Consider the following 13822-nt stretch of genomic DNA (forward strand, 5'->3'; position numbering starts at 1 on the left):
AAACCCCATCTCTACCAAAAGTACAAAAGTTAGCCAGACGTGGTAGCATGAGACTGTAGTCCCAGCTACTTGGAAGGCTGAGTCAGAAGAGTGGCTTGAACCCAGGAAGCAGAAGTTAGTGAGCTAAGAGAGAGCCACTGCGCTCCAGCCTCAGCGACAGAGAGAGACCCTGTCTCGACAACAACAAAACCAGCCAACCAAACACCACGTCCTTTCATGAAAATGCCTAAAGGCAAAAAACATGGAGCTGTTTCTTCTGGGACTTGACTCCCGGAACAAGCAAGAAATGTGTATTTCTTGTTTCCCCTCCCTAGATGTCCAGAACAGCAAGAAATGTGTATTTCTTTTTTTGTTGTTTTTGTTTTTGTTTTTGAGACGGAGTCTTGCTCTGTCGCCCAGGCTGGAGTGCAGTGGCGCAATCTGGGCTCACTGCAAGCTCCGCCTCCCGGGTTCACCCCATTTTCCTGCCTCAGCCTCTCCGAGTAGCTGGGACTACAGGCGCCCGCCACCACGCCTGGCTAATTTTTTTGTATTTTTAGTAGAGACGGGGTTTCACCGTGGTCTCGATCTCCTGACCTCGTGATCCGCCAGCCTCGGCCTCCCAAAATGCTGGGATTACAAGCGTGAGCCACCGTGCCCGGCAAGAAATGTGTATTTCTTTATTAAGATATGCTCCAATTACAATTGCTGCCTAACAAATTACTCCCAAAACTGAGTGGATTAAAACAACCATTTTACTTTTCTCTTGGTTTTGTGGGTCAGAAATTCAGTGAGGCCAAGGCTGGGGAGTTTTCCCTTGGGATATTTCATCCTGGCTAGGTCTATACTGATCTGTAAACTCCTCTGTGTTAGATTTCCAAAAATGATTCGCTCACAAGGTCAGCAGGGGGCGCTGGCTGTCAGCTGAGCGCTCATCTGTGGCTGTCAACAAAGCACCTATGTATGGCTTCTGCGTGGCAACCTCAGGAGAGTGGCATTTTTCACAGCGGTGGCTGTCTCCCTCCAGAATGGGCAGTTCAGCAGAACTAAGTAGGGGCTTTAGCCTTTTATGTTCTAACTTTGAAAATCAGATTGAAGGAGAAGGGCCAGTTACGGTGGCTCACTCCTGTAATCCCAACACTTTGGGAGGCTGAGGTGGGCAGATCACCTGAGGTCAGGAGTTCGAGACCAGCCTGACCAACATGGTGAAACCCCTTCTCTACCAAAAATACAAAAATTAGCCATGCGCAGTGGTGCATGCCTGTAGTCCCAGCTACTAGGGAGGCTAAGGCAGGAAAATCATTTTAACCTGGGAGGTCGAGGCTGCGGTGAGCTGAGATCACACCACCGTACGCCAGCCTGTGTGAAGGAGCAAAGACTCCAACTCAAAACAAAACAAAGAAATAAGTCTTGAAACTAAAAATCATGGACTCCCAGCAAGCAAGAAGTAGAAAAAAAAAAAAAAAAAAGAATGAGATCCTGTCTCTAAAACAAAAACAAACCAAAAATGTAAATTTTAAATTGTGTGTTGCTTGTGTATAGGAATAAACTTGTAGAAATTTTCTGTCCTTTACCAAAACTTAAGGAGTAGTGAATACTGTTTCCCCTCCCTAGACCTGATACAGTTCTAGGTTTGTTTTGTTTTGTTTTGATTTTTGAGCTAGAGTCTCACTATGTTGCCCAAGCTGGTCCAAACACTGAGGCTCAAGCAGTCCTCCCACCTCAGCTTCCCGAGTAGCTAGGATTACAGGCATACACCATTGCATCCAAAGTTCTAGTATTTTTTAAAACATATATAGGTGTATTTATTCAAACATACTCATTTTTGTTGTTGAAATGTGATTTTTTATCTGTTTAATCTCTGTGTTTCCAATAGAGGAATGACTGTGAATTTAATTCTCCCTCAGTTATGTAAGTTTTTACCATGTAGACATGTTTTATATGTCTATTGGATGTTTATTAGGAGCATTTAAGTGCATGTTATTTCTTCTGGATACATTTTTCTTTTTTATATAGGTCTCCCTTTGATCTTGTTGACACTTTGTATCTTAAATTCCATTTTATATTAACTAAAGAAAGTTGACATACTGATATTATTTCTATTGTTCTTTTTACTTTCAGCCCTTTTTATGGTTTTGCTTAGAGTTATGTCTTGCAAGCAACATATAACTGGATGTTTAAAAAACCAGATCTAATAATCTCTATCTTTTAATACATGAGTTTAGTATGTTTATATTAATTATGATTGCCAATCCATTTGGACTTACTTTACTGTATTATTTTGCATTATTTGTTATAATCTGTTCTCTTTCCTTTATCTACTTTCCACATTGTCAAATTGATACGTTTTGTGGCTTTTTTTTTTTAAGGTTCTCTGCCTCTTGGTTGGTTGGTTGGTTGGTTGGTTGGTTGTTTTTTGAGATGGGGTCTTGCTCTTTCACCCTAGCTGGAGTGCTGTGGCATGATCACAGCTTACTGTAGCCTCAACCTCGCCGGCCTCAGGTGATCCTCCCACCTCAGCTTCCTGAGTAGCTGGGACTACAGGTGTGTGCCACCATGCCTGGCTAATTTTAAAACTATTTTTGTAGAAACAGGGTCTCACCATGTTGCCCAGGCTAGTCTTGAACTCCTGGGCTCCAGTGATCTGCATGTCTTGGTCTCCCAAAGTGCTAGGATTACAGGTGTGAGCCACCATGCCTGACCACTTCTTGTATTTTTAATCTTTGCTGGTTTAGAAACTATGCATTGTATTTTTTCCTCTTACTCCTCTTCTTTTTCCACTTCCTGCTTCTGTTCCTTCTCTTCCTCTTCCAATTGTTTTTATTGGTTACTTTTAATTTTTAACACACTTTTTCTCTATGTTAATTTTCTAAGAATGTTTCTTCTGCCTGAACATGACAAAGAATTAGCAATGCTTTAACCATTCTTGAGTAACCTCTCTTCCAATTCCCATGTTTTAAATTACTCTCTAGTGTTACGGTTTTACCATCTGGTTTTTAGATGCACAAAAAAGGTTTTTCCTTTCATATTTCACAGTTAAATATATTAATAATATATTATGAATTTCTCTGTTTATTCTAGTTTTCTGTATTCTTTGTTTTTTGTTTGTTTGTTTAGTTGGTTGCCTTTTGAGACAGAGTTTTGCTCTTGTTGCCCAGGCTGGAGTACAATGGCACAATCTCGGCTCACCACAACCTCTACCTCCCAGGTTCAAGTGATTCTCCTGCCTCAGCCTCCCGAGCAGCTGGGATTACGGACATGCGCCACCATGCCCGGCTAATTTTGTATTTTTAGTAGAGACGGGGTTTCTCCATGTTGGTCAGGCTGGTCTCAAGCTCCTGACCTCAGGTGATCCGCCCACCTTGGCCTCCCAAAGTGCTAAGATTACAGGTGAGGACCACTGCGCCCAGCCTAGTTTTCTGTATTCTTTTCGTGGCTTTTTTTTTTGAGATGGGAATCTTGCTCTGTCACCCAGGCTGGAGAGCAGAGGTGCAATCTCGGCTTACTACAACTTCTGCCTCCCAGGTTCAAGCAATTCTCCTCAGCCTCCAGAGTAGCTGGGATTACAGGCATACCTGCCACGCCTGGCTAATTTTTTGTATTTTAGTAGAGATGGGGTTTCACTCTGTTGCCCAGGCTGGTCTCAAACTCCGGCGCTCAAGCAGTCCGCCCGCCTCACCCTCCCAAAGTGCTAAGATTACAGGTGTGAGCCACTGCGCTCGGCCTTTTTTTTTTTTTTTTTTTTTTTTTTTTGAGATGGAATCTCTGTTGCCTAGGCTGGAGTGGAGTGCAGTGACGTGATCTCAGCTCACTGCAACCTCCACCTCCTGGATTCAAGCAATTCTCCTGCCTCAGCCTCCTGAGTAGCTGGGATTACAGGTGCCCACCACCACGCCTGGCTCATTTTTGTATTTTTAGTACAGATGGGGTTTCACCATGTTGGTCAGGCTGGTCTCAAACTCCTGACCTCAGGGGGATCTGGTCACCTTGGCCTCCCAAAATGCTGGGATTACAGGCATGAGCTACCACGTCCAGCCAGTTTTCTGTATTTCTTATCATTACTCTGGGCTTTTTTCTTCTTGTTGAAGTAGCTCTTTTAATAGTTCTAATGAGAAGTATGTGTGTGTCCATCTTTACTCTTGACTCATAGTTAGCTATTTAACTGGATAGAAATCTTTTGTTATTTTTCCCTTAACACTTTGAAGATTTTAATACATTGTCTTCTGCCTGTGGAGCAGTTCCTAAGCAGAAACACTGTGACAGCTATATGGCTGGCTAACAACACTTCCATTTGGCTTGTAAGAAGACAGTGAGCACAGATGAATTTATCTTCTTAATAGATTGACCCTTTAATAAAATGTCCTTTGTCTCTAGTAATAATGCTTGTCTTGAAGTATTATTTTGTCTTATGTTAGTATAGCCACTCCAGCCCTTTTTGATTGCTGTTTACATGGAATACCTTTTTCCATTTTTTTAGTCCAATGTCGTGATCTTGGCTCACTGCAACCTCCTGGGTTCAAGCAATTCTCCTGCCTTAGCCTCCTGAGTAGCTAGAACTACAGGCACGTGCCACCACGCCTGGCTAACTTTTGTATTTTTTTAGAGATGGGGCTTCGCCATGTTGCCCAGGCTGGTCTCAAACTCCTGACCTCAAATAATCCTCCCACCTTGGCTTCCCAAAGTGCTGGGATTACAGGCGTGAGCTACCACTACTGGCCCATCCTTTTAATTTCAATTCATTTGTGTCTCCATATCTAAATTATGTCTCTTGTAGACAGAATACAGTTGGACTAGGCATTTTTTTGGTCCATTCTGCCAGTCTCTATCTTTTAATTTGTGAGTTTAACCTATTTACATTTGATATAATTACTAATAAGGTGAGGTTTATATCTGCCATTTTGCTATTTGTTTTCTATATGTATTATATCATTTTTGTTCCTCTATTTCTTTATCACTGCCTTTTTTTTTTAATCACCATCACAGATGGGGTTCAACAGTTACCCACACCTACTGGCATAGAATCTCCCAGTGGACATCACTGCCTTCTCTGTGTTAAATGGATATTTTCTAGTCTACTGTATTCTTTTGTCGTATCTTTTACTATATATTTTTAAATTATTTTCTTTATGCCTCCCCTGGGGATTATGATTAAAATTCTAATTTATGACAACCTAGGTGGATTACTATCCACTTAGTTTCAATAGTATACAAAAACTTCACTCCTATAGCTCATTACTTCACATTCCTCATGTAAGCAGAACTACACAGTATTTGTCTTTCTGTGACTAGCTTATTTCATTTATCACAATGTCCTCAAGGTTCATTCATGTTGTAGCATGTGCAAGAATTTCCTTCCTTTTTGGGCCAGGTGTGGTGGCTCACACCTGTAATCTCAGCACTTTGGGAGGCCAGGGCAGGTGGATCACCAGAGGTCAGGAGTTCGAGACCAGCTTGGCCAACATGGTGAAACCCCATCTCTACTAAAATACAAAAATTAGCCAGGCATGGTGGCAGAAGCTTGTAATCCCAGCTACTCAGGAGGCTGAGGCAGGAGAATTGCTTGAACTTGGGAAGTGAAGGTTGCAATGAGCCAAGATCATACCATTGCACTCCAGCCTAGATGACAAGAGGGAAGCTCCATCTCAAAAAAAAAAAAAAAAAAAAAATCCTTCCTTTTTAAAGCTAAATGATGGGCCAGGTGCAGTGGCTCACACCTGGAATCCCAGCGCTTTGGGAGGCTGAGACAGGTGGATCACTTGAGCTCAGGAGTTGAAGACCAGCCTGGGAAACATGGCAAAACTCCATCTCTACAAAAAATACAAAAATTAGCCAGGTGTTATATTTAGTCCATTCTGATGCTGCTATGGAGACATACCTAAGACTGGGTAGTTTGTAAAGGAAAGACGTTTAATTGACTCACAGTTAAGCATGGCTTGGGAGGCCTCAGGAAACTTACAATCATGGCAGAAGGGGAAGCAAACACATCCTTCTTCACATGGAAGCAGCAAGGAGAATGAGTGCCCAGTGAAGTGGGGAGCACCTTATAAAACCATCAGGTCTTGTGAGAACTCGCTCACTATCACAAGAAGAGGATGGGGGAAACCGCCCCCATGATTCAGTTATCTCCACCTGGTTCCTCCCATGACAGAGGAGAGGATTATGGAAACTACAATTCAAGATGAGATTTGGGTGGGGATACAGCTACACTATTAGGTGTAGTGTGCACCTGTTGTCCCAGCTACTCGGGAGGCTGAGGTGGGAGGATCACTTGAGCCAAGGGGATGGAGGTTGCAGTGAGCTCAGATCTCACCGCTGCACTCCACTCCAACCTGGGTGACACAGCAAGACCCTGTCTCAGAAACAAACAAAAAACTAAACAATATTCCGTTGTGTGTGTGTTTATATACACCACTGTTTTTGTTTGTTTTTTAGATGGAGTCCCTCTCTGTAGCCCAGGCTGGAATGCAGTGGTGCGATCTCGGCTCACTGCAACCTCCGCCTCCTGGGTCCCATTAAATTCTTTTGGGCTGGATTATTAATTTCCCTCTCCCTCCCACTCCTCTCCCTACCACTGCACCTCCACACACACACACACACACACACACACACACATACCATCCCTCCCACCCCTTCCACCACAAACACCACCCCTGACTTGTTTTGCTACTATTTTCATTCCAACCCTTCACATCTCTAGTCTAGAACTGGGCCTTGTTACATGGGACTTTGGAGCTCCTATTTTTCAATGAAATTAATGAAACTACGAGTATTGCAGATCTTGGATCTCTTGACTCGGTTGCCGGTCATGAAGCTGTCCTTTTTTTCTCACCTCCTTACTATAAATGTGTAGCCCTACAGAGGTTTTTTTGTTCTCAAGTATCCTTTCATGAGCTCCGGGATCAACACTGGCTTCTAGCAATGAAGTTGGCTTTGTCCCTCCCTTTCCTGAACCCAATGAATCATTTTTAGTTTCAGTTACTGTACAGAAGTCAAACTCCCACTTCTGTACTACCTTCTTCCAGATCTGGAGCTCAGCAATCCTGTGGCTTCTACCAAACTCTCACCACCTTGTTTTCTCATTCTGCTTCTCTTCCTCAGAAAAGGTTTATTTTGTGTTTAAGCCCAGCAAAGTCTTTTTGGTTCTTTCTTTTTGTATGTTATTTATAGTTCCTCTATATTTGGAGTAGAGAAAGTGGTCAGAGTATGAATTTACCAAACTGTTTTGAGCAGAAGTTTAATGTAAACTTTTGAAGAGTAAAAGATTCATCAAAACTCTTATAAAGCTAAAACAACCATTTTTAATTTTCAACTTGCATAGCATATAAATTATCCTCAACAACCTTTTATCCTAAAATAACAAAAGAATCTTACATGGACACATTTGTGTGATGGTAAAAGAATTTAAAATAAAAAAAGAATTACAATATCTGAAAGCTTATTCACGGAGGTGTTGAATAGAGGCTTGGGAGTTGCTATGTTGCTTGTTGCTGGGCAAATCACATCTTAAACTGGTGCACTTTCAGAATAAAATCCTCATGTATTTCCTCTTCTGGTTTCTCTTTTCAGACATCTGTTTTCCTCCATGATTGTAGAAAAGTTCACCCAGGATTATCTGTGGCTTTCAGTTGCAACTCGGCATCCCTGGAACCAGTTTACAAGGGTCCAACGGCTGTCTTGCTGCATGACACTGCTACTCTGCAACATGGTCATCAATGTTATGTTCTGGAAGATAAACAGCACCACTGCCAAGAGAGATGAGCAAAGTATGGATGGACCCTGATGTGTGTTGTTCGTAGTAAGCAATCCTTTTTTTTTTTTTTTTTTTTTTTTTGAGACGGGGTCTCGCTCTGTTACCCAGGCTGGTCTGGAACTCCTGGCCTCAAGTGATCCTCCTTCCTCAGCCTCCTGAAGTGCTGGGATTACAGGCATGAGTCACCATGCCCAGCCTACTATGTAATACTTTTACTAAACTCCACTACCCTTACTTTCAGGATTAGAAAGAAACAGAATCATGTTGTGTGATATGGTTTGACTCTGTGTCCCCACCCAAATCTCATGTCCAACTGTAATCCCCCTGTGTTGGTGGGCGGGGGGACTTGCTGGGAGGTGACTGGATCATGGGGGCAGTTTCTCTCATGCTTTTCCCATGATAGTGAGTGAGTTCTCATGAGATCTGATGGTTGAATTGCTTGAACCCAGGAGGTGGAGGTTGCAGTGAGCCGAGATTGTGCCACTGCACTCCAGCCTGGGTGACAGAGCAAAACTCCGTCTCGGGGATAAAAAAAGTGTATGGCAGTTCCCCCGTCACTCTTCTGCTGCCATGTAAGATGCCTTGCTTTGTAAGGCATGTAAAGTGTAATGCCAGGTAAGGTGCTTTGTAGTGCTTTGTAATGCTTTGTAATGCCATGTAAGGTTTCTTGCTTCCTCTTCACCTTCCGCCATGATAGTGAGTTTCCTGAGGCCTCCCCAGCCATGAAGAACTGTGAGTCAATTAAACCTCTTTTCTTTATAAATTACCCAGTCTCAGGTAGTTCTTTATAGCAGTGTGAAAACAGACTAATACATTGTGCCTTCATTTTTCTTCCACTGCCCTAGCGTTAGAATACTCTAACAAATTTTCTCAGTGTTCTCATTCATTAACAAATGAAGCAGTATTAGGAACACAACATGGTCTTTACTGCCATGATAATTTTACCCCTAGATAAACGTAGTTAACTTCCTCAGTAAATAGTTAAACCTAGGAAAGGAATGACTTTGCAATTATTTTAATTGTTGAAGATAAACGTTGATATCATGCTTTTCTTTCAGTGGGTCCATTTGCTGTGGCCTGGTCTGAACTGCTGATCAGCATCCACACTGCTGTCATCCTCTTCCCAATCAATCTTGTCATTGGGCGGCTCTTCCCGTTGATTGAGCCACAGGAGACTCTGCCCCTCTTTCCTCCCATCCAGGCCTCCTGCCTCTCAGATGCTTCTGTTGAGCCCCTCTCTGCCACAATGGTAGTTGAGGTAAGATTGGTATCAAATTTTATTTTATTTTATTTTATTGCTTGCTTGTTTGTTTTGAGATAGGGTCTGGCATTGTTGCACAGACTGGAGTGTAGTGGTGCAACCTCAGCTCACTGTGGCAGCCTCAAACTCCCAGGCTCAAGCGATCCTCCCACCTCAGCCTCCCAAGTAGCTGGGGCTACAGGCATGTGACATCATGTGTGGCTAATTTTTGTAGAGACAGGGTTTCACCATGTTGTCCAGGCTGGTCTCAAACCCTTGGGCTCAAGCCATCCTCCCACCTTGGCCTCCCAAAGTGTTGGGATTACAGGCGCGAGCCACCGCACCCAGCCAGTATCAAATTTTACAGATAAATTACATGCTCCCAGCTGGACACAGTGGCTCACACCTGTAATCCCAGCACTTTGGGAGGCTGAGGCGGGCAGATCACCAGGTCAGGAGATTGAGACCATCCTGGCTAACATGGTGAAACCCCGTCTCTACTAAAAAGACAAAAAAAAAAAATTATCTGGGCGTAGTGGCATGCATCTATAGTCCCAGCTACTCAGGAGGCTGAGCCAGGAGAATCGCTTGAACCTGGGAGGCGGAGGTTGCAGTAAGCCAAGATTGCGCCAATGCACTCCAGCCTGGCGAAAGAGACAGAGCAAGACTCTGTCTCAAAAAAAAAAAAAAAAAAAAATTACATGCTCCCCTTCCCCACGCAGAGGAAGAGAGCAGTGGGAAGAATCTCATGGGAGGCTGTCAGGGTCCTGTTACCTGTAATATATTTTTCCCAATTCCTGTCCCCTGAGCCCTGATCAACCACACGCTTAGCTTTTACTCTTGATGATTAAGTATTCTGAGAACTAAATGGGAGTGCATGGGCACCACTCTGGCCTTATGTTAGTCTTTGATGTTTGATCAAATTGTCTCTTTTTTCATTCTGTATTGTCTCATAAAACTGGTATTGAAACTACTGTGAGCTGTGAGGTGACTGCTTTCTGAAAAATTAGAGGAACATGAAAAATTGAGGTTCTTTGTGCTAAGCATATCCCCTTCTGACTAAAGGAAACAGCCTTACCGCCTGTAATTGGTAGAAATCTTGGGTTAATGAAAAACAGGCTGATTTTTCTCATCTGGTCCTACACTCAGGAATTAAAGGAAACTGTGAGATTCCTGCTCAGGAGAAATACATACCTACTCTCCAAGTGTGAGCAGCCGCCATGGAGTTCTTGTGACATTACTAAGCTGGTGAAACTTTTATCCAGCCTCATATCGTCTCACTTGGAGGGTCAAGGCTGTCATCATCAGGGAGAGCGACACTGGGCACGTGGTAAACTTCAGTAGATTTCAGTAACAAATCTTTCATCTGCCTCCAACTCCCTTGCATGTCTCTTACTTTCTTACTCATTTATAACCGACAGGCCTGATACAACCTTCTGGTTGTTTTAATTTCCTTAAGCTTCTAATATAGAGTTGATAGCTTTGTTCCCCTTGATGACTTCTAGACAATCAATCTGGTAATACAAAGTACAGGATTAAGAAAAAAACACAAGCCAGGCGTGGTGGCTCACGCCTGTAATCCCAGCACTTTGAGAGGCCAAGGTGGGTGGATTACCTGAAGTCAGGAGATCAGGGCCAGCCTGGCAAACATGGCGAAACTCTGTCTCTACTAAAAATACAAAAATTAGCTGGGCGTGGTGGCAGGCGCCTGTAATCCCAGCTACTGGGGAGGCTGAGGCAGGAGAATTGCTTGAACCCAGGAGGCAGAGGTTGTAGTGAGCTGAGATTGCGCCACTACACTCCAGCTTGGGCAACATAGTCAGACTCTGTCTCAAAAAAAAAAAAAAAAAAAAAAAAAAAAAAACCACAGGTCAGGCAGGGTGGCTCACGCCTGTAATCTCAGCACTTTGGGAGGCCAAGGCGTGCAGATCACCTGAGGTCAGGAGTTCAAAACCAGCCTGGCCAACGTGACGAAACCCTGTCTCTACTAAAAATACAAAAAAAAAAAAAAAAAAAAAAATTAGCTGGGGGTGGTGGCAGGTGCCTGTAATCTCAGCTACTAGAGAGGCTGAGGCAGGAGAATCACTTGAACCTGGGAGGCGGAGGTTGCAGTGAGCCAAGATCGTGCCACTACACTCAGTCTGGATGACAGAGCAAGACTCCATCTCAAAAAGAAAAAAAAAAAAAATATTTTCTGTATTAGACCCACATATCCTATCTGCTTTGTCGAAGGCTGTTGAAACTTGTCATCCTTTTTATGAGATGGTGAGATTATGGAATTTATGGATTCTCAAATACAGTTTAAGTCTCCTGGGCACTTACTAGTATAGGTCACATGTACTGCCATTCTGGTGAAGAACTCAATAAATAAGGTTTTAAAAGTCTTTAGATCAAAGCTTAGAATTTTGAAATTGTTACAAATTCACCAGCATCCTCAGAGAAGATGGTAGTACTGCAAGTGTGGGGTACGGTCCAATCTCTGCTAGTAGTGGGAAAATATAGCCTCATCATCAATTAATGAATTGTTAATCTCTACCACTGATTGCTTCTTATTGAAATCCACTTGTGAAAGTGTCAACTTGAAATATATTTTCAGTTGTTCCTGAAAACCACCATCATTTCTGCTGTTACCTGCGTAGAGTTCTGCAGAGGCTGAAATCTCACTTAGGCACGCTGGGTCTCACCCAGGGTCACCAGTCCTGTGACTTCCTAGATGCAGATAGCCAACTTCAAAAACTCCAGGAACTCTTGGAAACACATATTCTTCCCATGCAGCAAGAGCCATCCAGGTAATGCACCACACCAAGCCTTCTTTATCGCCTGTAATCTTCCTCATCCTCTCTCTCAGCTGATGCATATGAGATTATTCCTTCAATTTTTGTGCTTCAGAGAAGTCACCAGTTTCGCCATCCTGAGCTCAGAAGAAGGAAAAAAGCCCATCTCTAATGCCCTGTCCAAATGGTTGACTTCAGTCTGCTGGCTCCTCTTAGGTCTCATTAGCCTGGCTTCAGCCTTTTTTACAGCACTTTATAGCTTGGAATTGAGCAAAGACCAAGCCACCAGCTGGATGACTTCAATTATTTTATCAGTGCTTCAAAACGTCTTCATCGGCCAGCCAGTAAAGGTATGTGATGGATGGGAAGAACCATTGGAGTTGCAGAAGTTAGGGAAACTGAGGTCCCTGGGTGTCAATCCAAGGTGCCTAGTGGTTTTGACAATGTAACATAACCAACGAAAAACAAATAGGCAAACCAGGCTGGGTATAGTGGCTCACGCATGTAAGCCCAGCACTTTGGGAGGCCAAGGCAGGCAGATTGCTTGAGTCCAGGTGTTCGAGACCAGCCTGGGCAACATGATGAAACTCCATGTCTACAAAAATTAGAAAAAATTAGCCAGGCATGGTGGTGTGCTCGTATAGTTCCAGCTAGTTGGGAGTCTAAGGTGGGAGGATTGCTTGGCCCAGGAGATCGAGGCTGCAGTAAGCCGTGATTGTGCTACTGCACTCCAGCCTAGGTGACAGAGCGAGACTCTGTCTCAAAACTAAAAAAAAAAAAAGGCAAACTGACATTTGTTAGGGATACGTGTAATTCATGACAGAAAAAACTAAGAAGTATGGCAGAAAAGGATTGAGGAGTGAAGACGACAGTAACAAATCAACAACCCAAAGCACTTTGAAAAAAATAAACAACAAAAAACTTAAAGTGTTTTTAATTAAGAAAAATGTCAAACCCACACAAAAGTGTAGACTAGTATAATGCATTCTAAAGTCCTACCACCCAGCTTCAACAATAACCAACTCATGGCCAATATGTTTCATCTATTATTTTGGGGGAACAATATCAGACTTCATATCATTTTATCCATTTCATGTACTTCAGACTTTATATTTCTAAAAGATACGCACTGTTCTGTATCTTTTAGATACGGAACATTAAATACAAAGGGACAGCCTGAGGGAATTTTGGGGGTGATGAAACTACTTGGTATCTTGACTATAGTGGTGGATATACAACTCTAAGTATTAACACTCATGGAATTATACACCAAAAAGCGACTTTTGTTTTTACTATGTGTAAGTTAACATATAAATTTTTTAAAGCAAAACCTGTAATTGCAGTGGCCAAAACACATGTAAGAAATTCAGCTTCACTAGTCCAATAAAACGATAATATTGCATTTTTGTTTTAATAATGTCAAAAATAATAATACACAGTAATGCCAAGGAAATAAATAGCCAGTGCTGGTTAAGGAAAATCTGGCAATATATAGTGACAACCTGCAACTTCTGCATCCTTTTGCTGTAGAGGTTTCACATCTAAGGATCCATCTCAAGAAAATCCATAGTGGCTGGGCACAGTGGCTCACGCCTGTAATCCTAGCACTTTGGGAGGCCAAGGCAGGCAGATCACTTGAGATTGGGAGTTCAAGACCAACCTGGTCAACACACAGTGAAACCCTGTCTCTATTAAGAATACAAACATCCCAGGCCGGGTGTGGTGGTTCACACCTGTAATCCCAGCACTTTGGGAGGCTGAGGCAGGCGGATTACCTGAGGTCAGGAGTTTGAGACCAGCCTGGCCAACATGGCGAAACCGTGTCTCTACTAAAAATACAAAAATTAGCCAGGTATGGTGGTGAGTGCCGGTAATCCCAGCTACTCAGGAGGCTGAGGCAGGGAGAATCACTTGAACCCATGAGGCAGAGGTTGCAGTGAGCCAAGATCGTGCCATTGCACTCCAGCCTGGGCAGCAGGCAAGACTCTGTCTCCAAAAATAATAATAAACTGGGCGTGGTATGCACCTGTAGTCCCAGCTACACGGGAGGCTGAGGGAAGAGAATCGCTTGAACCCAGG

The 13822-nt window shown here is 43.1% G+C and overlaps 1 protein-coding gene across 1 annotated transcript in view; it reads left to right on the top strand.

Moving 5' to 3' along the window:
• PKD1L3 (polycystin 1 like 3, transient receptor potential channel interacting) overlaps positions 1–13822 on the top strand; it is an 80927-nt gene that overhangs the window by 38017 nt on the left and 29088 nt on the right. Inside the window, 5 exon segments of the mRNA XM_032156057.2 lie at positions 7546–7742; positions 8788–8987; positions 10119–10299; positions 11566–11758; positions 11859–12097. Coding sequence (XP_032011948.1) covers positions 7546–7742; positions 8788–8987; positions 10119–10299; positions 11566–11758; positions 11859–12097 — 1010 coding nt within the window.

The sequence above is a fragment of the Hylobates moloch genome, unplaced genomic scaffold (genome assembly GCF_009828535.3).
Source record: "Hylobates moloch isolate HMO894 unplaced genomic scaffold, HMol_V3 SCAFFOLD_6, whole genome shotgun sequence".
In the NCBI taxonomy this organism is placed as follows: Eukaryota; Metazoa; Chordata; class Mammalia; order Primates; family Hylobatidae; genus Hylobates; species Hylobates moloch.